This window comes from Microcaecilia unicolor, chromosome 7 (assembly GCF_901765095.1).
Source record: "Microcaecilia unicolor chromosome 7, aMicUni1.1, whole genome shotgun sequence".
NCBI classification, from domain to species: Eukaryota; Metazoa; Chordata; class Amphibia; order Gymnophiona; family Siphonopidae; genus Microcaecilia; species Microcaecilia unicolor.
Window position 1 is genome coordinate 74,140,758 of NC_044037.1, and position 27,184 is coordinate 74,167,941.

General features: G+C 47.5%; 1 protein-coding gene across 1 annotated transcript in view; it reads left to right on the forward strand.

The window, feature by feature from the left end:
• The first annotated feature begins 5,373 nt into the window (after positions 1-5,373).
• Positions 5,374-27,184, forward strand: part of XKRX (XK related X-linked) — a 58,767-nt gene continuing 36,956 nt past the window's right edge. The window contains exon 1 of the mRNA XM_030210248.1: positions 5,374-6,697. Coding sequence (XP_030066108.1) covers positions 6,357-6,697 — 341 coding nt within the window. The 5' untranslated portion in view covers positions 5,374-6,356. The remainder of the gene's footprint in view (positions 6,698-27,184) is intronic.

Sequence of the window (27,184 nt, forward strand, 5' to 3'; positions counted from 1 at the left end):
TGCTATGAGTGGGAAAGTGCAGGGTACAAATGTAATAGAAAAAAAAATCACCCTGGGCCATAGGAGCAGACCCTGTGTGTGCTATGGGTGCTTCAGCACCCCCAATATTGAGAACATTGCTTGTATGTGTCCAGGGAGGGGTTATTTCCATTGGGCTTAGCACCCCCAATAATTTCCTATGCCCTGGGCATCATTAGATTTAGATCAGGCTATCCATTATAAACTTGAATATGGGTCTCCCATGAAGTTGCATATTCATTGTGGATATCCAGACTGGCTGTGGTGTCCCCAGGATGGATTAGGAAGCCCAGGCTTTTAATGTGCTTTATACCATCCAATTGCCTTTTTCTCCCTTCAACTTGCCACCTCCATCACAATACAATGGCCCCATTCTAGAAAATACTCTCCATCTTCTGTAGTGTGAGCTGGGTGTGGGACTGAATACTTTTGAGAGAAGAATAACTGGACCAGGACCAAAGTTGAAGTCTTAGCCGTGACGCTATCATTCACAGCCTTCAAAAATGTGCAGAGTAGATCACCTCTCATGCTGAAACCCATGTCCTAACTTGAACTCCGAAGACTCAGGTCCCAGAAAGCTCATGCCTTTATAAACTGGTTAGTCTATAAGGGGCCATCTGCCTCTGCCACTTTTGTTACATATAGGTACCAACTTTTCAAAATGATTGAGGGTGCTAAACTGAATAAAATTACCTCTTCCTGGAAAATCAAGGAATTTGTTGACTATTGAGGGGTGCTCAAGCATCCACAGAGCTGGCTCCTTTTACACCTACCCCTTTTAAAATTAAAATCATCTCCCTGTACCCCCTCCCCTCCTGAGTTTTCAAATGTTGCCACTGAATCCTAGAGCAATTAGAAAAAAGGAGGGCTTTAGGACCTCGGAGACTCTGTTTCCATGGCCTCTACAAACAAATAAAGATAGTGTGTGCCTTGGAAGCCTGACAGATACAGGAGAATAGAGAGAGCAAAGCATATGGCAGGCTGAAACCTTATGGAGTGAGAGATAGTGATTGGGGAGGTATCAGGATGCAAGGATAGGAAGGGATTTTGGATTTAGCACATGCCTTTTACAGTAGTAGCTCAAAGTGAGTTACATTCAGGTTCATTAGGTAGACATAGTAGGGGAAAACGAGATGATCTGATATCATAATAGAGAAAGAGATTTGGAAAATGATTAGTAGAAAAGAGGAAAGAGGATCAAAAGGCAGAAAAAGAGCATAAATGAAGGAGGAGATTTGGGGTTCAGTGGCACTACTAGGTGCTGTTAGGCAGGAGATTAGGGTTTGATTCTTGCCCATGATTTCTACAACTTCAGACCAAAGCTGGAGATGCTGCAGTGTTTGCAGCCCTGGAGACAGGGAGTCCCTACTGTTGTGCAATAGTGACATCTAATGGTCAGCCTGATGGTGCATGATATTGGGTTGCAGAAGGAACCACATTCCCTGGCCACTGATTGAAGGACTGTCACTCAGTGGCTTACCTAGCTTGGTTCCCACCCAGGGCAGAGCACCCCTGTCCTCCAGGTGCATTACATCCCCCTACCCGCTCTTCCTCCTCCAAGCAAGGGGGTGCACTAAGCAGTTGCGTGGCTGTCTGCTCTGTCAGTCCCCTGCCCCAGAACAGGAATTTGATGTCAGAGAGGGCAGGGGATCGGCAGAGCCGACAGCCGCATGACTGCTCAGTGCACCTTTTGTTACCTGCACCTGGGGCAGACCGCACTTACCGCCCCGCCCCTGGTACGCCACTGCTGCCACTGCCAACTAGAAACACAAAAGCTTGCAGGAAACTGCTGAACCATAAAACATAATTTAAAAATGAAGAATTGGAAAAGGGCTCAAGATTGGGTTGGGGTGGGGAGTGGAGGGGAGGGGTCTGAGCCACTGCATGGACAACTGACCATGTTTCAGTCTAGGACTCACAAGAAACCCTTCCCACAGCTCTGGATTAACTATTAAGCAAAATAAGTAGGTGCTGAGGACACCAAGGGACAGTGACGATCCTAGGTCGGCTGCCACCCGGGGCTGATCGCCGCTGCGCACCACCCCCCCCCCCCCGCGTGCAGCGGCGTCCATCCCCCCAGGGTGCAGCACGACATCCCCCCCTGGCTCATCAACCCCCCCCCCAGGTGCATTCTTAGCTGCTGGGAGCAGCTGCGCGACTGTTGGCTTCGCTGGCTCCCTGCTCCCTCTGCCCCGGAACAGGAAGTAACCTGTTCTAAGGCAGAGGGAGCAGGGAACCAGTGGAGCCTACAGGCGCCCGGCTGCTCTCTGTACCCCTCCAGCAGCGTGCACCCGGGGCGGACCGCCCCCACTGCCCCACCCTCAGTATGCCACTGCCAAGGGAAAGGGAACACCACAAGGTTTTTTCCCCTAGCTATCATGCCCTTAACTCTTTCACTGCTGTCTGCCCCACCTATTATCCAACATGAATTTCAGTGTTTTTCAAATCATTATATATATATTTTGTTTCATACAATAATGATATTTCTCAGCACTTATTAGTCTTAATGTCTTGACAGTTAAGCAATGGAAGGGGCTGAGGGCCACCATTGTTGGACTGCACTTTGGGGCATCAGTTGGTCTTAATCCAGCCCCAGTTTGACAGCTAGTCATCTTTTCTCCTTGGCATTTGGTTTTGCATATTGTAACTTCTGCAAGGCTTTGAAACTGATCAGATGTTTTTTTTGTTTGTTTTAAATCTGGTAAAAGGCATGGAGCAACCTTACCAGACATTTGAACTTCACACAACATTCCTGTGTAAACTGTTGTCCAGAATGTGAAAAAGCTGTTGTTGCATGAGGGCAACTTCTCAGTGGAGCAGTCTGCTAGCATTTTTTAATAGATCTGTATGTATGTATGTGTGTGTGGGAAATATGCCATCTGTATGTATTTAAATGTGTGTGTTCTGCCCTTCGGAAAGTAGTGTGCTTGCTTTTTTTAATAGTATCTGCACATGTGTGGGAAATATGTCCTGTGTATTGTCTGTGGTGATATGTACCATGTGCGTGTATTATATGCGTGTGTGTTCCGTGGTGTAGTGGAACAAAAACACCAACAACGAATCAATCCTTATGAACGCATAGGAATTCAGTCAATGTACACATATGATGTGCGTCTACAGTGCATTCAAAAAGGTTTGCTTTAAGGCAGGAGACTACCACAAAGGCTGTCAGGATAGTTTTCTCTTTCTATTGTTGCAACAGATGCACATTCTTTATAAGTGCATGTATCTTGCGCTCTCTAAAGTGCTTGCATCTTGTGTTTGCAACAGACATGGATGGAAGTTTCTTCCTATGCTATCTTCAGGAGTATGAAGATGGTAAGCCGAGGGGAGAGGACAACCAGGAAAAGAGGGATTATACAGCAGCCGCTGGTTAGGCCTTTGCGTGCCCAACAACAGCAGCGTGTGTATCATACGTGGGTGGCCTTGGAAGATAGGTCAGACCAAAAGTGGAGTATGACTATCAGTTAACCAGAACTGCAATTTGTGAACCAAAAGATGATATTGATCCACCAACAGCTCTGTCCCATGCAGTACCTGAGTTGATGAAGCTGTTGTGTATCCGGCTGGTTCTTGGCATTGGAAACTTCTAGGATGCGATAGGGGGTTACAATGGTGTCTGGACCAGTCTAATTTCTCTAGACATTTGACCCAGGTACTGCAAGCCCTGAAAAATGGCAGTATATCCAGTTCCTGGAAGAGGAAGACCAACTGCATGAGTTAAAACAGGCCTTTTTTCAAATTGCTATTATGCCTAACATTTTGGGTGCCATTAATTGCAACAATGTGCTAGTCACCCCCCCCCCCCCCCATCAGACGACAAAAATGGTGTACCACAACCATAAGTATGAGTACTCCTTGAGCATCCATAATGGTCTATGATGCTAAGATGGATTTCCTGGATGTTGTCTCCAAGGGTTTCCTGGGAGCTGCCATGACTCATATATCCTTGAAAACTCTGCTCTCGAACGCAAATTTGCAGATGACAAATTTGATCACAGATGGCTACAGGGTGAGTGTTATTGTCAGATGCCATACCACACGGGGAGAGGCAAGGGGCTTAGAGATCTTGAGGAGGGGGGCAGAGGTTTAGAGGACTGTGGGGGTAGATGGATAGCCATCAGGGTGGTAGGAGGGAAGAAGGGAGGAAGGGAGGGGTGTACAAGTGTGCTGCTCTCCCATTGAAAAGTATCACTGGAAAGTTGGGAGGGGGATGTTGTGTCAACTTTTAAAGAACTTCAGTCATTGATATGCTATAGATCACTAATTGACAGTTGTGTTATTATAGTTGATGGTGGATATGGATGCAAGCCGTGGTCGACGAACCCCCTGTACAACAATGCCCACACTTCTACCAGGGGTACCGTCAAGCATACCGTTGTGGTACTGAAGAGCTGGTTCCGCTGATGGCATCTCTCTGGAGAATTCTTGCAGTATTCCCTTGACAAGGTGGTGGGCATTGTGACAGTGTGCTGCATGCTTCAAAACATTGCACTGAGGCATCAACTTGAGACCACTGTCAATGTGCCACCAGAGTTGGACAACTGCCCTCTAGCTATGGGATCAGATGTCACCAGGGAAAATGCAATGCAGTAGCTGATTGAAGAGTACTTCACCTGAGAGCTGCTGCCTGTATAGTTTTATAGTGTACTGCGCTTGTTTTGTGAGTTTGTTTTTTGTTGTTGTTGTTATTGCAAAATATACCAATAGTATGCTATTGATGGACAATATAGCCAAAAGAAAGAATAAAATGTCAGGGAGATGAGGAGCAGAGGTGATGACATGATTGATAAGGGGAAGGTGCTCTAGTGGCGCGTGAGCTATGTGCTCTGCTGCTGAAATTCACATGATAACATATCAACAATATTTATGAGTGCAGTATAACTTTAGTACTCCAAATACACACATCTAATCTGCATAACCCAATATTTGCACATTGCAGTGCATGCACAGGTAATGCTCCTCAAGGTCCCAGTACAACCTCTCTGTAAAATATTGATTCCGAGGCGAACACAAGCCTGATGCCCATATGTTTCCATAGCAATCAGGGTGATCTCCTGTGTGCGTGCGTACACATATTTTGTACATGCATTATTCACGTAGATTTTTTTTTACTGAATGGGGGGGGGGGGGGGGGGTTAAACTTTGTTATGTGGTGGGTTAAGCCAGAACACAGCTCTAACCTAGGCTTAATGTGTCTCTTTGCCATGCAAAAATGTCCCCGTTGAAACACAGTGAGCACTAGGGCCCCGGAGCACTATTGTAACTGTGGTCAGACAGGCAGGCACACCTGCTTCACCACATCAGCACTAACTGTACTGTAAGCATAAGCAGGCAGAAGGGAGTGTTCCTGATCACTAGCATAGGAATTCAGCACAGCCCTGCACGGCACGCATGAGAACGGAACAGTCAACCCTCTCCATCGGACCCCACCCCAGCACCCATCAAGGAAGTGACTTCTGCGCGTTGAGAAAGCACTGCGCTCTCTTTCACTGTTTCTGTATGCCTACACCTTTGTGTCTAGTCCCTACAGTTTGAAAGTGCTTTTGCTCGCTTGCTCAGTCTCCGCCCTCTGCTAAATTCAGGGACAGCGCTTTGTGTGGCAGCAAAACTCCAATACCCAACTGATGTGCAAAATGTTTTGTTTCTGATACAAAATTGAGCGGTATTCCAGGGGACTGTGCAAGTGAGTTGCGTTTGACGGTCTGCCCTGTCTCGTCCTCGCAGATAATAAACAAGGTTCCCACGGTAACTGGCAACGAGGGGGAGAAGGGTTGGTCTCCGAGGAGCGCTCCGATCGCCTCTTCCAGTTCCGAGTTTCCTTTGTGTGAGGCGACTGAGCTGCGAAGAAGTTGCAGGAGATGTTTCTTGTTTTCTTTGCAGCTCGTCCCGGATTCAGCAGGCAGGCAGTCTGAGCAACTGCCTGGGGGGAGCTAACCATGCTTCAGTCTGGGACTCGCAAGAAACCCACCGCCCACTTCTAGTTTGACAGCTTGGCATCTTTTCACCTTGGCCTTGGGTTTTTGCACATTATAACTTCTGCAAGGCTTTGAAACGGATCGGATGAGTGTGTGCTTTTTAAAATTGGTAAAATGCATGGAGCATCGTGACATTTGAACTTTACACAGAATTCTTGATATCCTGGATGGAGTTTTAAGAATCTTTTTTTTTTATATATATACCAGGCTGGCGATTAACGATACATGTTGGGCGCCTAAATGGCAGGTTCGTTCGCCTGCCCGTGAAGCTTCACTAGAGGGAGTGAACGTGAATCGTTTTGCGTGGATTCTGCAAGAAGTCTGGCATTGTCCCCCTGTGCACAGCTCAGAGCCTAAAGGATGGACAGAGTCTGCGAGAGCCCGGCTGGGGAGGTTGCCCAGCCCTCATTTCTTATAGGGAATGGAGGCTCTGTCCAGCTGAGCCCCGGCCCCACCACCAGACCGCCCTTCAGTATCCTGATCTCCACTTTCCTCTTCTGTGGAGAATGCATCGCCGCCAGCATCCTGGCTGCCTGCTACAGTCGCACTGAAGATGGCTTTTGGATGGGCATGACCATACTCTTCATGCTGGTTCCTTCCGTCCTGATCCAGCTGGCCCTCACTTTCATCCACAGGGATTTGGGTCGGGACAGGCCTCTGGTGCTGCTGATGCATATTCTGCAGCTGGGACCCATCATCAGGTGAGAAGAAACTCTTTGGCCTCCCTTAAAGTTAAAGTGGGACCCTTTTCTTACCCCGTCATAAAGATGCCTAATTTTCTTCATTGGTCAGTTTTGTGTTAGTTAATCAGGTAGAACTGCGCTTTCTGTCTGTCTTATTTATTTTATTTATTTGTTATCTTTCGTTACTAGCCACTAAAACACTTAAAAACTCTGAAAACAAGTTATGTTCTTCCTTTTTCCCAGCCCAAGCCTGAAAGCAGAGAGCTTCCAAGCTACCAAAATATATTGAATTAGACCTAGGCTAGGACCATTCAACCTGACCTCTAGTCAGAGCTGGTGCTTGGGTTTATTTTTGGGGGGAAGGGAAGGGGGGCAAAGATAAGGAAGCAACCTTGTTCCCGCCCTGCTCCTCCTCTTCCTGTCTGCACCAGCACGTTCAAAATCAGCTTCAGGGAGTGCTGGCCCCATGACAGTGTGTTATGAATATGCTTACAGTACCAGCCTCATGGAAGAGGAGGGTGAGTGGTACAGAGCTACAGCTCAGCTCCCCCTGGGGCCCTGCCTACAGTGGCAGATTCAATCTTCCTTCAGCCAGTGGAGTTTGGGAAATCCTTGCCAGCCAAGCTGTTCCACCCAGTCAGCTGTACTGACTATTTTGCTGCACCTGACACCACCCCCCCTCAAATTTTGGAAAACTAGGTGGCTGCTTAGGTTTGCCTGGAGTTTCTACTTGATCTTCCTATTTTATGAAAGAAAGTTAAACATTTCAAATAAAATGATTTTTCAACAACTCTGATAAGAGAGAGAGAGTCCCAAAGTACTCAGATGCCAACTAACCTGGTTTCCTGAGAGGTTAGAGATCGTTGGATACTTAGAGATAAACATCCATCAGTAGGAACAATCAATTCAAAAACAGCAGCTGAAGTCTTTCCAGCAGAGTGAATTTGGCAAATCTCCAAAACTAAGAGGGTGAAAGTCTGGGGCTTTCAAAAAGTTTCTTCAGTATAACAAACAAACAAACAAACCAGAATTACCTGGGTGCCCAATTTATGAAGGAGTCAAAAAGGCTAAGTTACTGTGTAAAGGGGCACTTTTGAGGGAAAGTCACCCTGTGCATAACAGAGCATTTCTAGAGTAGAAAGCATGACTTTCACACGCAAACCCTTGTACTGCAGGATTAGTTACGCCAGAATTAATTTCTGGATTTATTCATTTGATTTTATTCCCAGGGAATATGTGTAGAACGGACTGATCATGCATCACAGTCCTACACAGTTAACAATGTGTAAAGCATTCAGATTTCTACAGAACTAGTATGGCTGCTAGGAAGCTGCAGTACAGTATTTTTGAATCAGTTACATCTTACCTGGTTAAATATGGGTTTCAGTTGGCCCATATTGTGCCTCCCACTGGACTGGGCATGCCTTGCAGGTAGTGTGCTCAGCCCTGAAGCATGGTGGTGGGGGAGGGGGAAGGAAGAGTTGTGGTAATTTCTTAAAGATGGCACCTAGTGGCCAGATTCAGGGCCCACTTTTGCAGGGTTCTGGAAGGAGCACTGATGCATGACTCCACTGCAATGACCAGACTAAGGGGCCAATGCAGGAAGCTTGCACTGAGGGCTGCACCAAGGAGGTGCATCCACATAGAGTGTAAGGGAGACGGGGGGTCACCAAAATTGCTCCCTATCCATTGTGTCCTCTTCTTGACCATGATGCAGTGGGTGGGGCAGGGGCACCAGGGGGTGTATTGCACAGGTTGTGATTCCAGCTTGGTATAGTCCTGCTTGCATTAGAGCTGTGTGCTAATGCTGACTGTATGGCTTTCTAACACAAGCGTAGCTCAAAAATGCTGCTTCCCAGTGGAAACAAGTAGAATGCAAAAAATGTGCACTAATGGGAAAACACACTAGATGCAGGCGTACACGGCTATGCACCAGTGGCAGCTATATCTCGTGCACAGATCTGAGCACGAAAAGATTGTATCGGCACTGGGAGCTGCATGAATGCAATTTTATACACAGCATTTTTGCAGAATCAATATTTATGCACAGAATAGCATTCCAGCACATGTACAGATGTATGTACACACAGTTCCGTGTTCCGAGACCTGTGCGCATATGTGATTCTCAACAGTCCAGCACTGTGCTCTTTCTTCCAGCACACCTTTCCCTCAGAACTGTCTTTTTTTTTCACCCATGCTCTAATGGAAACCAGAAAAAAGTTGTGTTTTATACACTTGCAGAAAAGAGAAGAAACAGGCATGAAATCCTCAGTAAAGCTGACTGGAGAAGAATTAGCTAACCTTTTACACATTCTATTTGGTGATAAAGCCCCAAAGTTGTGCTCCCTGTGAAGAGGGAGTAAATCTATACGGTTACTCTTTGGGTCTTTTGCGCATTTCTACATCTGTGTTGAATAACTAATAGCCTCATTACCATGGGATTTAAATGCAGTGTGCACTGGTGTCTGTGTGATCTTTGCATGCAGTTAGCTCTTGCACAAAACCCATTTTTACATAAAGCACCCATAAAATTGTGCACTAAAGCTGAGTGAACCTGTGCACAAAATTTAACATTTGTTAGTGCATCGACTTCCTATGTATGTTAGGAGGATGTAAATAGATGAAAATCCCTGAGCGGTTATGCCAGATCCCAGTCCTGGTTGACCGAGTTGAAAATACAAAGGAGCAGGAGAAACTGCTTGCTAAAAAAAGCCGTAGATAAACCTATAACTGTGTAGACTCATTTTCTCTTCAGCTATTAGATAAACATATAACTGTACAGGCTCTTGTTCGCTCTCTCTCCTGCTGTTAGATAAATGCATAACTGTGTATGCTCTCACTCTGTTCAGCAGTTTTCTTTGGAAAGATGTGTCAGCAGGACATGATACTTGCAATCAAACCTCAGTCTCTGGTGACCATTTCTCAGAAACATGTTTGAAAGATATTTTGGAGCTGTGTTAATTTGTGGTGAACATGTCAGAAAGCTCAATTGAAATTAATTGAATTAGAAGATTTAAATTTTTTTTTATTTATAAATCAGAGCAATTCTGGTCGTCGCATCTCAAGAAAGATATAGTAGAATTGGAAAAGGTGCAGCGAAGGGCGACTAAAATGATAGCGGGAATGGGACAACTTCCCTATGAAGAAAGACTAAGGAGGCTAGGGCTATTCAGCTTGGAGAAGAGACGGCTGAGGGGAGACATGATAGAGGTATATAAAATAATGAGTGGAGTGGAACAGGTGGATATGAAGCGTCTGTTCACGCTTTCCAAAAATACTAGGACTAGGGGGCATGCGATTAAACTACAGTGTAGTAAATTTAAAACAAATCTGAGAAAACCTTTCTTCACCCAACGTGTAATTAAACTCTGGAATTCATTGCCGGAAAATGTGGTGAAGGCGGTTAGCTTAACAGGGTTTAAAAAGGGGTTGGACGGTTTCCTAAAGGACAAGTCCATAAACGGACTTGGAAAAATCCAAAATCCCAGGAATAACATGTATAGAATGTTTGTATGTTTGGGAAGCTTGCCAGGTGTCCTTGGCCTGGATTGGCCGCTGTCGTGGACAAGATGCTGGGCTCGATGGACCCTTGGTCTTTTCCCAGTATGGCATTACTTATGTACTTATGTACTTAACTAAATAGTAAATTTATATTAAAATACAAGATTGGCTCTCTAAATACCACCTTTCGTGAACCTTATTTGTGAAACCATATAACATACCCATTTTCTCCTGGAGCAGTCTCTTCCAGCTGTTCCTTTAAATCTTCTTTCACATAAAAATCAGAATTAGCCATGGCGGAATTATGGAAAATTCTGGCCTTGCTGGAGCTTATACAGCTGTGTTCCATTCCTTACTCTCTGGTTAAATATAAAAATGACTTGAAGCTGTCCGGTTTGATGTTCCTCTGATCCAGCGTTTCCAGCAGTGAACACATGGACACCTTCCAGCAGGGGTGGACTGATAGTGATCTGGGCCCTCAGATCACTTTCATGGGTCGTGAGCTTCTCTCAAAACTTGCTGTTGGAGGATATGTTAACAGCAGTTAGCGTATCTGGGTTTAAAAAAGGTTTGGACAAGTTCCTGAAGGAAAAGTCCATAGTCTGTTACTGAGATGGACATGGGGGAAGCCACTGCTTGCCCTGGGATTGCTAGTGTGGAATGTTACTACTGTTTGGGTTTCTGCCAGGTACTTGTGACCTGGAATGGCCACTGTTGGAAGCAGGATACTGGACTAGATGGACCATTGGTCAGACCCGGAATGGCTATTTTTATGTTCTTATGTGATTAAATTAGATGGAAGCTAGGGGAGATCGGACCTCCTACTGCCGTGAGCCCTCGGGCACTGCCCTATTGTTATAATGGTCAGTCTGCACCTGCCTCCCAGGGCACTTGTTGGCAGGCTGCTCCTTGAAGCTGAAAAGTGGGTCGTAGAAGACTTTTCAGATGCCCACAAGATGAAGGGGCACTGAAGAAGTGAAGAAGCCAGACTTAAATCACAGCGAGGCTGATGCCAAGTACACACACACATACAAATCTATTGTCTTTCAGTGAACCTCTAGCAGATCTGAGGGATTCTTACTGTTAGGTGTATCAAGAGAGTTCAGCCTGTTTTATCTCCCGGGACTCCTGGGATTTGTCTCCAAGCCAAGGGCTTTGTCACCAGATAAAAAAAAGAATCTCTTCTCTTATGACTTCACAGTGTCACAGAGAACAGTAAGGAGTAGTTTTCTTTCACTCTTTTCTGTGTTTAAATTTTTTCGAAAGCTGTCCTTAAACCTACACTCCTACCTTTGATGGATCAGCCTCCCTCCTGAGTTCTTGGCCCACATTTTAGGATTTGCTGCTCTAGGCTGTCTCACAGGTGAATTGTGTTTGTTACAGGAGATCTGAGCCCTTTTTGTTTCACTTTACTTGGTGTGCTGCTGGTGCAGGGAGCCCCATCATGTGACAGCACGCAGTCAGCACTCCTACCTGGCAATTCTTCTGTTTTTATTTAGTCAGTAGGCTGAGCAAACAGGGAGGTGGATTATGTACCACTTTAAATGTGCTTCCTTTGAGTAGTTCCTCCTACTTAGATTCCATTGCTGTGCTGCAGAAGGGGAGGCTGTGGTACTGTTCCTCATCATTAAAATAAGCCAGCATCATCCTGGCACATTTAAAATATGAATACATCAAAAACTGTTTCAGGCTGGCTGCAGGGGGAGACATCCGAGAGGGTCTCATGGTGTGTTAGAGAACCTTGTTTACTCAGGGGTGATGCTGGACTGGACCTTTCCCTCCAAGGATAGGCAGAGAAGATGAAAGGGACAGTCAGCATCTGCAACCACATCCTCTGGCCCTCAGTCACCTCAGAGTGAGGCCACACCAGGTCTTCTGTTCTTGGCTTCCCCTGTTCCACAGGTGGGAATGCCTGTATTCATGTCCAGTGAGGGAAGGATCCGCTCATTCCAAGAATGGAGATCCTGTTCTGAATACCAGCTGTCTTGCAATAATGGAATGTCTAAAGCCCACACCAAAAGATAGCCCATACGTATGGCTGGCGTTGTACCGACTGGAATCAGGAGGAAAGTGGTGAGTGAAATGGAAAGACTCTGGCTTATAGAAGGCCCAAGACATCCACTATCCCTGGGATTCTGTATAGTGTGACCTCAGTTGTGCGTGCAAATCTAGTCATATTCTGGATTTGTGTGCGCAACTTAACATAAGAGTAGCCATACTGGGTCAGACCAGTGGTCCATCTAGCCCAGTATCCTGTTTTCCAAACAGTGGCCAGGCCAGGTCACAAGTAGCTGGCAGAAATCACAATTAACCAACTCTGAAGGGATTTCAACCCTTACTCTTCTGATCTGAAGTCAGATGCCTTATCCATTAGGCCACTCAGTCGAGCTACCCACATTTTTCCAAAGCTTAATTATAGTTAACAAGCCAATCAGAACTGATAATTTCCACTTAACAAGCAATTATTATTTAGAATTTTTGCACAGAACTCTTTAAGTGTATTCTATAACATGATGCACACAAATTCTAAGTTGCATAGTTGAAAACGGGGTGTGGCCATGGGCCAAGGGCGCGTATTTATAGAATACACCTGGTTCACGTCTAATTTGGTCATCGGGATTTACACTAAGTTTTACTTGCTGTAATTGCCCATGACCAGTGGCGATCCTTGGTTGGCTGCCACCCGGAGTGGATCGCCGCTGCGCACCCCCTCCCCATCGGGTGCAGCGGCGTCCGCGTCCGTCCCTGCCCCCCGGGTGCAGCAAGACACCCCCCCCGGCGCATTAACTCCCCCCCCCCCCCCCCCGGGTGCATTCTTACCTGCTGGGAGCAGCCGCGCTGCTGTCGGTTCCGCTGGTTCCCTGCAACTTCTGCCCCGGAACAGGAAGTAACCTGTTCCAGGGCAGAGGGAGCAGGGAACCAGCGGAGCCAACAGCCGCGCGGCTGCTTTCTGCACTCTTCCAGCGGCGTGCACCCGGGGCGGACCGCCACCACCGCCCCGCCCACGGTACGCCACTGCCCTTGAGTAAATGTAGTCACATGGACAGGTACTTGGAGTATTTTATAATCTGCACAGAAATTTAGACTTATTCTATAAAGTACGCCTACATTTAGGCAGACTTTATAGGATATGCCTAGGCATAGTTTTATTTCGGTGCGGATTTTTCAGGCTTCATACAGAGAACCTAACCCTATATGGCTACACAGAGTTTTGTGACCAGTGTGTGGTGCCTTTTGATATAAGAGCTGGCAAAATACTATGGGGGTCTTGTACTAAAGATTATTTATTTATTGGGATTTATTAACCGCCTTGATGAAGAGATTCACCCAAGGCGGTGTATAGTAGGTACAGTTTAACATCAAACTTACATTTTTGTTAACAGCATAACAATAGTAAACGTACAAGTATAAACATAAAAGAGGAAAACTTGAAAACAGCAAATTGAAACCTAATAATAGGACTACCATGAAACAGGATCAAAAATATACACATTTAACAGCACTGAAATTCAAATAACAGAGATATGATACGATGAAAGCATAATAGTGATGAAATATCTAATAAGCACACATTAGGATATTCAAATAACATTGCTATGATACTAATGCTTTTCTACGATACAGCTTACCATGAGGGGCCAAATGCAGATATATAGATGGGGACAAGATGCGTGGTACAGAGTCCATTGGGATAAATAAATGGGTGGCTAAACTAAAGTAGAAGTGGAATGGAGTGGTGGAGTGGCCTACTGGTTAGAGCGCCAGTCTTGACATCCAGAGGTGTCTGGCTCATATCCCACCGCTGCTCCTTGTGATCTTGGGCAAGTTATTTAACCCTCCATTGCCTCAGGTACAAACTTAGATTGAGCTCTTCAGGGACAGGGAAACACCCAGTGATGTAACTCACCTTGAGCTACTACTGAAAAGGTGTGAGCAAAATACAAATAAATAAAGCCCATGTTATCTGTAGCAAGGCCTATTGGAATAAAATGAGTGCTATGGCAGATAATTTGCACTAATATTTAGTAAAAGACCCTGTGGGAGCAAGTCTGTAACGTGGCACCTCAATGGTATGTGCTGAGTGACAGTTGAATAATGGCATCTTGGTGCCAAGATTCTGTTATAGAATACTAGTGTAAGTCAGCATCGATGTGCTTATATTTAGGTCTATGCCTATCATAGGTTGGCATGGTTAAGTATTTATGTATTTTTTTTTTAATTTATAAATTTTTATTAATCAACTAATTTAACAACATTCTGGAGCCACTGTCTCCAATAACATTCCAAACTACAATAGCCTAACAGTTTCCACAAACCATATTTTCTCCCGTATCTCTTCCACCCAGTGCTTTTTTTGTGCCGGTACGTGACGGTACGGCGTACCGGCACCTTTTTTCTGGGGCTCCCCTGCTCGCTCCCTGCTGTTTGCACCGATCCCTGCCTCGTAAAACTTATTTTTTCGCGAACCGGCAGACTGAAGAAATAAAACAAACAGCTGACAGGCTTGCTTCCTTCGATCGCGTCGGCCGCTTCCTTTCCCTGCATTCTGAGCGCGTCCCGCCCTCCTCTGATGTCATTTCCTTTCCTCGAGGGCGGGATGCGCTGAGAATGCAGGGAAAGGAAGCGGCCGACGCGATCGAAGGAGGCAAGCCTGTCAGCTGTTTGTTTTATTTCTTCAGTCTGCCGGTTCGCGAAAAAATAAGTTTTACGAGGCAGGGATCGGTGCAAACAGCAGGGAGCGAGCAGGGGAGGGTGAACAAGTGGGGCTGGGGGGGTTGTGTGGCCAATTGGGGCTGGGGGGGGTTGTGTGGCCAAGTGGGGCTGGGGGGGTTGTGTGGCCAATTGGGGCTGGGGGGGGGTGTGGGCAAGTAGGGCTGGGTGTGTGTGTGTGTGTGTGTGTGGGCAAGTGGGGCTGGGAGGTTGTGTGGCCAATTGGGGCTGGGGTGTGTGTGTGTGGCCAATTGGGGCTGGGGGTGTGTGTGGGCAAGTAGGGCTGGGGGTGTGTGTGTGTGGCCAATTGGGGCTGGGGGGTGTGTGTGGCCAATTGGGGCTGGGGGTATGTGTGTGTGGGCAAGTGGGGCTGGGGGGGGGTGTGGGCAAGTAGGGCTGAGGGTGTGTGTGGGGGGGCAAGTGGAGCTGGGGTGTGTGTGTGGGTAAGTGGGGCTGGTGGTGTGTGTATGGGCAAGTAGGGCTGGGGGTATGTGTGTATGGGCAAGGGGGGCTGGGCAAATGGGGCTGGGGTTTGAATGATCTCAGGGGCAGGTGGAGGCTGGGGCGAGTCACTGGACATTGAAGGGAGGGGGGGATAGGGGGCAAAAGAGAATCGCTGGACATGGAGGGGATGGGATAGTAGGGCAGGGGAGAGAGGAGAATGGAGAATTGCTGGACATGGATGGAAGGGGAAGGCAGGGAAGAGAGAATTGCTGGACTTGGATAGGAGAAGAGGGCAGGGGAGAGAGGAGAATCACTGGACATGGGAGGGGAGGGGAGAGGAGACATGCTGGACATGGATGGAGGGGAGGGAAGATAGGAAGGAGATGCACATGGATGGGATGGCAGGAGAGGAAGGAGAAATGCTGGAAATGGATGGAGAGGAGAGCAGAGCAGGAGATAGAGGAGCATTGGTGGACATGGATGGATAGAGGGTTTGGCGGGGAGAGAGGAGAAATGCTGGACATGGAAGAAGAAAGGAGGAAAGTAAAGAAATAAATTGGAAAGGAAGCCCTGGAAACGGAGTTAAGAGAACAGATAGACAGCAGCAGAATCAGACACTTGGACCAGTATGGATAGAAAACAGTCACCAAACAACAAAGGTAGAAAAAAATTATTTTATTTTCATTTTAGTGTTTGGAATATGTCCAATTTGAGAATTTACATCTGTTGTCTTATTTTGCACTGGGTATACTGGAGCTGTAACATCTTACAGAAATGATTTATAATGAAAAAAAATCACAAGTTATTGTTTTTCTTCCTATACTAGTATATTTTCAATGATGTCTGTTTATATGCGCCATGGCTGATATAGGGGTGTGGCTAATGTGGGTGTGGCTATCATAGGGGTGGAGCCATATGTGGTGACCCCACCCATAATGAGTACCGGCACCTTTTTTTCTACAAAAAATGCACTGCTTCCACCCCACTTAACCCCCCCACCCTCCCCCCATTCCCCCCTTCCCCTCCCCTGACCTCCCCACCTCCTCCATTCTTCTTTGGTTTATCCAGCCCTTTTCTCTGAGTTTCCATCCAGGATTGCCTCCAAATGCATCCATTCTTCTGCAGTAGGGCGGAATCCCTCCCTCTACGTCTATCTGTCATCTTTTTCATTGCCACTACCATCCTAAGTTTCTCTACCCAGTCTTTCCCCGTGGGACCCCTTGTTTGTTTCCATTTTAAAGCCACAATCGTTTTTGCTGCTGCCATACCCATTCGTTTAATTCTACGTTGCCACTCCCCCTCCCCCCCCCCTTTCCCCAACCCAATAATCACCACTTAGGGTCACAAGGGAACAGAATACCCACCGCCTTGGTTAATAAGCCTGTTACTTCTTCCCAGAATACCTGCAATACCGGGCATTCCCACCATATATGAAAGTAAGTTCCCCTCCCCTTCTCACATCTCCAACAATCATCCGAGGAGCTTGGGTACATTGCTTTTCCTTTATCTGGCGTATAATTAAGTATTTATGTATAAAGGAGATACACCCATGCTCTGCCCTCTTGCAGTTATGCACTATAGCACTTACATACTTCTTTATGGAATAGTTCTTAATGTATGTAATTAAGGTCTCACGTCTGCAAGCTGCCCAGTTATAGAATTACACTGCCCATGACTGAAGTTGTAGAATGAAAGAGATCTGAAACCTTCAGAGACGCCCAAACCATCCACACATATACCCCCAGATTCTATATGCAGCATAAAATCTCTTTTACTGTTCTGGGATCTTGCCAGGTACTTGTGGCCTGGATTGGCCACTGTTGGAAACAGGATACTAGACTTGATGGACCATCGGTTTGTCCCAGTATGGCAAAACTATGTATGTAAAAACAGTATGTTAACCTGTACCTGCTGTACATCACCTTCATAAAAGCGGTTAATACATTCCAATAAATAAATAGACACTTATGTTCTTATATATGGTGTCTAGATTTGGGCACTTAAATTTGTGAGTGATCCCAAGGTGCGCATGCAGCTTAATTGGCTAATGAGCTATTAACACACAATAATTGGCCGCTAGCGATCAGTTATTGACATTAATTGTCATCAATTAGGATTTGTGGGTGCATCTAGCTGCGCGCTATTATAACATATGGCACCCAAATCCCATCGTGCTCAGTTCTAAAGGGGATGTGATCATGGGAGGGGCACAGGCATGTCAGGGACATTCTAAAATGGTGTGCGTATTGTTACAGAATACTAGATCTCCGCGTTCCACCATGGGCACTAGCATTTACACCAGATTTAGCAGGTGTAAGTCTGGTGTCCAGTCATAAGGGTCCAAGAAATCAAAGGGGCAGACGGTCTGCAAACTCCAAGACAGAAAATCAACAAAGCAGATCGTGATGAAAAAATGTAATTTATTAATAGATATTAAAAAATACAGTACAGCCCGACACAGGCCGTGTTTCGCCCAGCAGGGCTGCTTCAGGGGCTACACAATGATCCACTACTGTCAAAATATGGTAGATTTGATGAAACCAAATGTACTGAAAACCAAAGTTGTGAATCTTCTAGTATATATATTGAAAAAAAACAGCTCAACCGAATAAACCAGAAAAATGTGCTGACATAAGATATGTTGGACACTCTCTTGATTCTGGTAATGCTGCATTTTTTCATCACGATCTGCTTTGTTGATTTTCCGTCCAATCGTAAGGTGCAGGAATCAGTGCTAAGCATGATTCTATAAAGGGCGCACAACGCACTTTATAGAATCGCACTTAGCACCGATGTGTTCCAGTGCCCATTTTTGAGCACTGTTTATAGAATCTGGCCCATAGACTTGAGAGATCAGATATGATCCTATGGGGCTACTCTACTGTCAGGAGTCCATGTGATTGTGCAGAAACATAGGCCATGGGGAACCTGGTTGAGAAGTTCCTCCATGAATGAAGACCTTGCTGCAGGGGAAGAACATAAGAAAAGCCATGCTGAGTCAGACCTATGTCCATTGAGCCCAGCACCATCTGTCTGACAGTGGCTAGTCCAAGTCACAAGTACAGAGCGGATACCAAAATGCAGAACTGTCTCTCACAGTAGGAAGAACTAACCCTTGTCCAGAGCTCTGGGAAAGAAACCGTCTAGCTTATAATGACAAGAGAAGAAGAAGAAACATGCACTGTTGACCTGGAGAGCTGGAGGGGCATCTCCTTTGATATTTACACTCAGCACCACTCATTTAACTTGTGGGTAGCACTAGCGGCAGACATCTTTCCTCTCTCTCCAGGACTGAAAGCTTGGTTTTTGTGGTATGCATGGTCCTTACTGTTCCTGGCTGCAGACAGTTAAAAAAGCAAGAACAAACAAACCCTTCACCATAAAAAATCAAAAACCCAACAACAACAAAATGAGCAATGTATGTGGGTGGGGGATGGAGAAGGGAGTGTGAACAGAGGTGATGTAGGTTACACATCATATTAGTTTTAAAGTTCTTCCTTAACAAGAAATAATGTTTTCCTTGTCATCAAGCAGATGAAAGCCATTACGTATGGGTTGTGTTCCATCAACCAGCAGGGGGAGATAGAGAGCACTCAACTTTTCACAGTGCCTCATGGCCAGCTAGCTCCACTGCCTCTTCAGTATTCTCTATCTCCCAAGCAGGGTGGCTGCAGCTTCTTCAATCTCCATCAAAAATCTGCATGGGGGTGGCTCCTGGCTTGCCAGTTGTTAGCCGGGGTGTTTAGAGGTTATAGTAGCTTCACTTTGAATGCACATAGGTCAGCCCTTTCCCTGCCTTTCCCATGCCCCCGTGGATGTGGACATATTAGCTTGCTTTTCCCTGTCCTTTCCCACTCAGTGGATGCGGGCACATTGGTTCGCCTTTCCCTGCCTTTCCCACTTATCTGAGCCTCCGGAGTGATTTTATTTGCCTCTTTTGCCTCTGCTTTCCTCACAGCGTTAAAAAAAAAAAAATAATTAAAGTCGCGTCGTGCTTTAGCACAGCGATCTTGGAAAAGAGGTTTTTTTTTTTAAGATTCTTCTGCAGGACTAGAGCTGTGATACTCGGTCTAGTGAGGTAAGAGTGTTTTCTGACTCCTCCGGGGTGGGCCCGCGAACCGCCATTTTTGAATTTTACCGCTGTTTTCGGCGATGGCTGCGGAGACTGTAAAGCGCTGTTCTAAATGTGGCAAGCGCAAATCAGCAGCAGGGCTCTGTAATTCATGCTGTACAGACGGTAGAGCCAGCCCGAGCATGGCGAGCGGCGATCTGTTGCGCTCTGAGCTGGCAGCGGACGCCATTTTGGATTTTCCACATGGCGCGGCCTCCGTTGCGACAGAGAGCCCTGAATCCGGGGGGGGGGGGGGGTCCTCTGAGTGAGGCTAATAATAGAGCTGATAGCCCTGGGCAGGATCCGGGTGGTCAAGGAGCGGTTTTCTCCCCTGATTTTGTTTTAATGCTGCATAGGGCGTACATGCTTAAAAGAGCTCTTCCACAGGGATCTTCGGACCCTCTGCCTGCCCCCCCCCCCCCCCCCCCCCCCCCCGGTGGATCCTGGCCTTTTGGAGTTTGGCTTGCCTGTTTCTTATCCTCCTGATAAACACAGAAGGGCTAATTCCCCTTTTGAGTGTGGTGCCCCCCCTTACACCCCCCCCCCCCCCCGTGGTCGGGCTAAGAGGATTCTGAGGGGTCTGGCAGAACTTCTTGGGCTGAGGAGCCAGAGTCTGGGTGCAGAATTGCCACAGGAGCTTGATGATCCGTCTGCGGTGAGGATTTTCCACCGCGAGGAGCTTGCCAGTGCTTATTTCAGATGCCTTACAAGCCCTCTCGATTGAAGATCTGGGAGTGGCACAGCATCCTCTGTTAATCCAAGGGATGGCTAGTACCAGAAAGCCTGCTCGAGCCTTTCCTTTGCATGACTCCATCCAAGAGCTTTATTTCGGCTCAATGGGCTGACCCCGAGGGACCTTTGAAGGTTGCCAGGGCTATGGGGCAATTATACCCTCTGAGTGAGGAACATTTGGCTCGCTTTGCAATGCCTAAAGTGGATGCCCTGGTCACAGCTGTGATAAAGAGAACTACCCTCCCTGTTGAAGGAGGTGTTGCCCTGAAGGATATCAAGACCGCAGGCTTGATTCAGCTCTGAAGCGGTCCTTTGATTTGGCAGGTCTCACTGTTTCGGGCGTCTGGCATGCAGTTGTTATGCTGCTAGAGCCTGCCTGGCTTGGTTACAGCAGGCAGTGGAACAGCCCGGTGATGGAGCGGAGACCTTATCTGAAGTGGCTCCGCGGATGGAGTCGGCCTTGTCCTTTTTTGGCTTGATGCCCTTTATGATATGGTCCAGAGCTTCGGCTAAACACAATGGCTGTAACAGTGGTAGCTCGCCGCACTCTTTGGCTACGACATTGGGTGGCGGACATGGCCTCTAAGCAAAGGTTGGTGAAGTTGCCCTTTCAAGGCCTTCTCCTGTTTGGTGAGGAGCTGGAAAACATTGTTAAGGCCTGGGGATTCCAAACCTCAGCGCTTGCCGAAGATGAGGCCGAAGCCTTCCTCTAAGGGTGAGGCGGTCTGCTCCTCTTACACACCTCGCTTCCATGAAGCTAGAAGGTACCGCCCGGGGCGTGCTGCTGGGTTCACTTCGCGTGCCCGCTTTCAGCAGAGAAAATCCTTTCGTTTGGACAAAACATTCCGCAGCTGTTGGTTCAAGGCCTGGAGTTCAGGTGGCGACCCTCTCAATGATGGTGCGCCGGCCCCCTCCCTCGTTTCCTGTCATCGGAGGAAGACTTTCCCTCTTTTTCGAGGAGTGGGCAAAATCTCCGCAGATCATGTGGGTCTTGGACCTGATCAGAGCCGGATACCGAATAGAATTCGATGCCCCGGTGAGAGACATGTTTGTGGAGTCCCGATGCGGTTCTGCCGCCAAACGGGCGGCGGTAGAGGAGACTTTGCACAGTCTGTGCCAGATAGGGGCTGTGGACCCCGGTGCCTCCCGCCAAACAAGGTCTAGGCCGCCTACTTCCATTTACTTTGTGGTGCCACGAAAAGGCGGGTCTTTTCGCCCGATACTGGACTTAAAAGAGCTAAACAAGTCCTTAAGAGTGCGGCATTTTTCACATGGAAACCCTGCGCTCCGTCATTGCGGCGGTACAGCCAGGAGAGTTTCTCACGTCTCTGGACCTGAAAGAAGCTTACTTGCACATACCAATTTGGCCCCCGCACCAAGAAGTTTCTGCGGTTGCGGTGTTGGGAAAACATTTCCCAATTTCGGGCCTTGCCTTTTGGCCTCACCACAGCTCCCCGAACCTTCTCCAAGGTAATGGTTGGTAGTACCGTGTTTCCCCGAAAATAAGACACTGTCTTATATTAAATTTTGCTCCCCAAGACTGCTAGGTCTATTTTCAGGGGAGGCCTTATTTTTCGGGGAAACATCGGGGTCACACCCCCCACCCGAGATTGCCGGCTCCCCCCCTCGATCGCCGGCTCCCCCCGCCCTCAGTCGCTCCCGGAACTAACCTCTTAAACGCTTCCTTTCACCATTCATCTTCGCACTCGCCGCAAGCAGCAGGGCAGGCCACTCTTCCTTCCGTGTCCCGCCCTCGCCTGACGTAACGTCAGGTGAGGGCGGGACACGGAAGGAAGGAGTGGCCAGCCCTGCTGCTTGCGGCGAGGTGCGAAGGTGAAAGGAAGCGTTTAAGAGGTTAGTTCCGGGGAGCGACTGAGGGTGGGGGGAGTTGCCGATCGAGGGGGGAGCCGGCGATTTCGGGTGTGGGGGGGGTGACCCCGATGTTTCCCCGAAAAATAAGGCCTCCCCTGCTAGGTCTTATTTTCGGGGGAGGCCTTATATTTTCAAATTGCAGCAAGACCTCTACTAGGTCTTACTTTCGGAGGATGTCCTATTTTCGGGGAAACACGGTAGCTGCCTTTCTCAGGCGAAGAGGGTATCTGGGTTCACCCGTACCTAGACAACTGGCTCATCAGAGCAGACTCAGAAAAAGAGAGTCATCTAGCTACAGCCAGAGTGGTTTCAGTCCTTCAATCTCTGAGCTGGGTCGTCAATATGGCCAAAAGTTACCTGACCCCCTCGCAATCTCTAGAATATTTGGGGGCCAGGTTCGACACAGCCTCGGGCTATGTGTTTCTTCCCGAGCAAAGGCGGTGCAAGCTTCAGAATCAGGTCCGTCTGCTCCTGAGGATGCTCGCCCCGCGAGCTTGGGACATTGTCCAGCTGCTTGGACGATGACGGCCACCTTGGAAGTGGGTGCCATGGGCGAGAGCGCACCTGAGACCTCTACAGTATTCTCTACTTCAACGATGGTCTCCAGTATCTCAGGATTATCAGTGCAGACTTTCTTGGCTCCCTGCGGCCCGCCTCAGTATGGAGTGGTGGCTCTCGGACAGCATGTTGCGGCGAGAAATGCCGCTGGCGCTCCCAGATTGGTGCCTAGTGGTGACATGCCAGCCTGAAGGGCTGGGGCGCACATTGCCAGGGGAAGCATGCCCAGGGTCTATGGACGCCTGACGAGTCGGAGTGATCTATCAACCGCCTGGAGTTGAAAGCAGTGTTTCTGGCTCTTCTGGCCTTTCAAGTGACCCTGGAAGGATTGGATGTCCGGGGGATGTCGGACAACACAACAGCAGTGGCCTACATAAATCGACAAGGCGGCACTCAGTGCAGAGCTCTAGCCGCGCAGGTCAAACAAATTTGCCACTGGGCCGAGCTGCATCTACAGTCCTTGTCAGCAGCTCACATTGCAGGTCAGAGCAATGTGCAAGCCGACTATCTAAGCAGGCATCAGATCGATCCAGCGGAGTGGGAACTAGCAGACGATGTATTCCTGCAGATATGTGCCAAATGGGGCAAGCTAGTGATGGATCTTATGGTGACCAGTTCCAATGCCAAAGTCCCGTGCTTCTTCAGCAGATGGAGGGATCCTCGCTCTGCCGGGTTGGATGCCTTGGCTCAACCCTGGCCCCTGGGCTTGCTGTAGTCTTTCCCTCCGTGGCCCCTTGATAGGGCGAGTGCTCCTGCGGATTTGGTTGCATCCGGGAGAAGTGGTGCTCATCGCCACGGATTGGCCCAGGAGGCCTTGGTATGCGGACCTCCAACCAGATGCTGTTGGAGGCTCACCTTTCCGTTACCTCTGGTTCCGCACCTGTTGTCACAGGGTCCAGTGGCCATGGAGGACGCCTGCGCTTTGGTCTTATGGCATGGCGATTGAGGAGGGCGCAATTGAGAGATAAAGAGTACTCAATAAGGTAATTTCCACTCTCCTGCAGGCCCGTAAGCGCTCCACTTCCGTGGCTTATGCCAGGATTTGACGCCAGTTTGAAGTCTGGTGTGTTTCAAGAGCGCTTTCTCCGTTGCGGGCTCCTGTCTCGCCGATTCTGGACTTTTTGCAGGATGGTGTACACAAAGGCTTGGCCTATAATTCCCTGCTGGTGCAAGTGGCAGCATTGGCCTCCCTACGTGGCAAGGTTGAAGGCGTGTCCTTAGCTGTTCATCCAGATGTGGCATGGTTTCCTAGAGGGGTGCTTCGGCTCCGTCCTCCCGTGCGGGCACCTTGTCCAGCTTGGAACCTAGGGTTAGTATTGAAGGCCCTTCAGGGGGCTCCCTTTGAACCGCTTCGGCGTGCTTCAGAGAAAGATTTGACACTGAAGGCCGTCTTTTTAGTGGCCATTACCTCGGCGAGACGAGTGTCAGAGCTCCAGGCGCTGTCCTGTAGAGACCCTTTTCTGCAATTCTCAGAGTCAGGGGTCAGGGTTCGGACCGTGCCTTCCTTCATGCCTAAGGTGGTTTCAGCGTTTCACCTAAACCAGCCTGTTTTTCTTCCCTCCTTTGTTGAGGAGGAGTTTCCAGATTCATTTGGGCAGTTGCACCTTTTGGATGTGCGCAGGACTCTGTTGCAGTATCTGCGAATTACATATTCTTTCAGGTTATGTTCATGTTATTCCCATTGCGGTTTGCCATACTGCTTTGGAAGCTTCAAATACTGAAGAGGCAGTGGAGCTAGCTGGCCATGAGGCACGGTGAAAAGTTGAGTGCTCTCTATCACCCCCTGCTGGTTGATGGACACAACCCATACGTAATGGCTTCATCTGCTATGACTAAAGGAAAGAAAATTATCATGGTAAGAACCTAATTTTCCCTTTCTGTACACACTCCCCAAACCACCCCTCAAAAAAAAAAAATCGGAACCCTGGCAAATGCTTCACTCTCACTGTGTTAAACACTGTCCGATTCACAGCATGAATTTTGGCATGAGTGGAATCACAGCTGCCATTGCTATCTCCCCTCGCCCACCCTGTTCCCAACTGTTTTGCCTCATGATCAAAGCACAGAAGACCTACAGAGTGCTGTTGTTCACTTCACACACTGAAGTGCGCAGTCATGTTTCTACTGTGATCAGAGAAGATTTCGCATTGGCTAATATTGCAATAAACAGTGACAGATGGCAGCTCTTGCCATCGCTAAACCTTGTTAGTGCTGTTCACACTCATCCCCCCTAATCTGATTTGATTAAAAATTTTAAATGTCTTTATTGCATGCCACGTGTACATTGCTCAAAGTGATGCAGAGGATCTATACACAAAAATAAAACATCCATGTAATTATACAGAATAAGTTGCATCCTTTCATGCACATAACTAGAATGTGCCCTTATAAATCCCTGTAAAACTGTATAGTTCATCCAGGAAGCATCCAAGACTCAATAAACTATACATCCTTCTCTTGGATCCCGTCCCCGCCTTTTTTTCAGCAGAGTGCAAATCGAGCCCTGGCAAGAAGCATGCATTTATAGAAGAAAGTAAGAATCCCCATTCGTCAGATAGAACAGGGAAATGAAAGAAATTGTATGTACGTGTGAGGTCTGGAACCCCTTGTTTTTCTGTCCCAATCAGTCCATGAACCTCTTTGCACTAGCATGATATAAACCTCACCAGACTCACATGTTTCTTGAATTCAGCTTTCTTTAGATGAGTCCATCTATGATTATTATTAGTAAACTCGCCCTGATTTCAGCATGGTTATCCTACCATTTTTAGGCAACATTTCACCGCATTGAGCCTGCCATGAATGGGAAAGCGCGGGGTACAAATGTAACAAAAAAAAACAAACTCCAGCGATAGTGCCTATTGGGGAAACTTCATCCATCTGTCTATTTGTTTCTCTGTCAATCTATACACAGACACACACACACTTCATACAGTCTTTGTCACCCTAATGTAAGGCTGCCAACTGGATCCAGATTTACAGGACAGGGTTGATCCAGCCCTGGGTTGATCGCAGTGCATGCTGGAACATATAGTCTTGATTTTCGTAGGGAATGCAATGGGAAAATCAGAAGTACAAGCAGGGCCATGCCTAAGGTCTCTGGTGCCCCCCTGCAGACTATCAGTTGGCGCCCCCCCCCCCCCCCCCGTGTGGAGCTGTTGATGATCAGTTCATGATATGGAATACGATACCACAAGTACTAAAATGCACGAATGACTACATAACTTTCCAAAAACACCCGAAAGCTCACTTTTTCAGAAAATCTTTCTTCGATGATCCCACACAGTCAAACTAATCACCAACTGAAATACTACTAAGAGTAAACGAACATGAAACTTGTCAAATCGAAATGACAATGTAACATGCCAGTCTCAAGCAAACTGTAAGCCACGTGGAACTGACAAACTTGATTGGAAAATGTGGGGTACAAATGCATGCATAAATAAATAAATAAATGTTTGATCCTATTCTTTCAACTTGGTTAAAAACCACTTCACTGTCTCTTCTTCCCACAAAGAGTTCCTAATTGGCACACGCTACCCGCATGTATTTTTGGGGGTAGGGAGTGGGTGTTTCTATGCTATCAATTAGTGCATCCAAAACTAGCAGTGGTCAGCAGTGACTAAATTATGTAGAAATGCAGGCTGGCATGTGCACATTAACAACATATATTTATAAAATGCTTCACTACGTTAACAAATTAAAAAAAAACTAGATCCATCTACATTTACTTGGTGTTAATGCTATGCGAACAAAATGAAAATTCATAACACCGTTGCTTCAACCATTTGCAACATATAAATAAATTGATTTAATGCTACTAATAAATGGGTCGCTGTATAGCGCTAGGTTCTGAATGCAGAGTAACAGCGCTTTCTGAAATAAAAGGCTTGTATTTTCCTGTGGCAGGACTAGGGATTTAGGACAGCTCTTCATGTGAGGGGGGGAGGGGGGAAGAGGGGCCTCATCACATGAAGCATTGAAGTGGTTGCTTGGATCCCTTTTCCCTTTTGTAGGAATTACACTTTTTCTCACCTCGACACATGTCCTTTTTTCTCCCCTTGCTTCTTGCCGATCAATTAACAGCCTGCTGATGAGATGTGAGACTTGTCCCTGCACTTCAGCACTGCCTACACATGACCCTGCCTCTCACTTTAGACCTGCTGCCTGCTCTCGCTAGCGGCCTTCACTTTTCACCTCTGGGCTCCAACCCAGGGGCTGCAGACAGCAGATGCAGCTGGGACTTGAGAGTTGGGATCGCACTAATCGGAGCTAGTGCCACTCCTCCTATCCCACGGGAAGACAGCGCATGCGCATAGGCGCCACTGCGCCAACGCGGTAAGGTTTATTTTAAATATTTTTTAAATATAGCTCGACGGCAGCACCACAGGGCGGCGCCCTTGAAGGCAGGCGCCCCCCTGCGGTGCTTACCGTGTTGGCACGGCCCTGAGTACAAGTCCCTGCATGCAATGGGGTAACTGTGAATCTGGATCCAGTTGGCAGCCTTACCCTAATGAGACACACCTTACCAGGTCTTTTCACACCCAGTCCCTGAACTGACATGAATGAAAATGGAA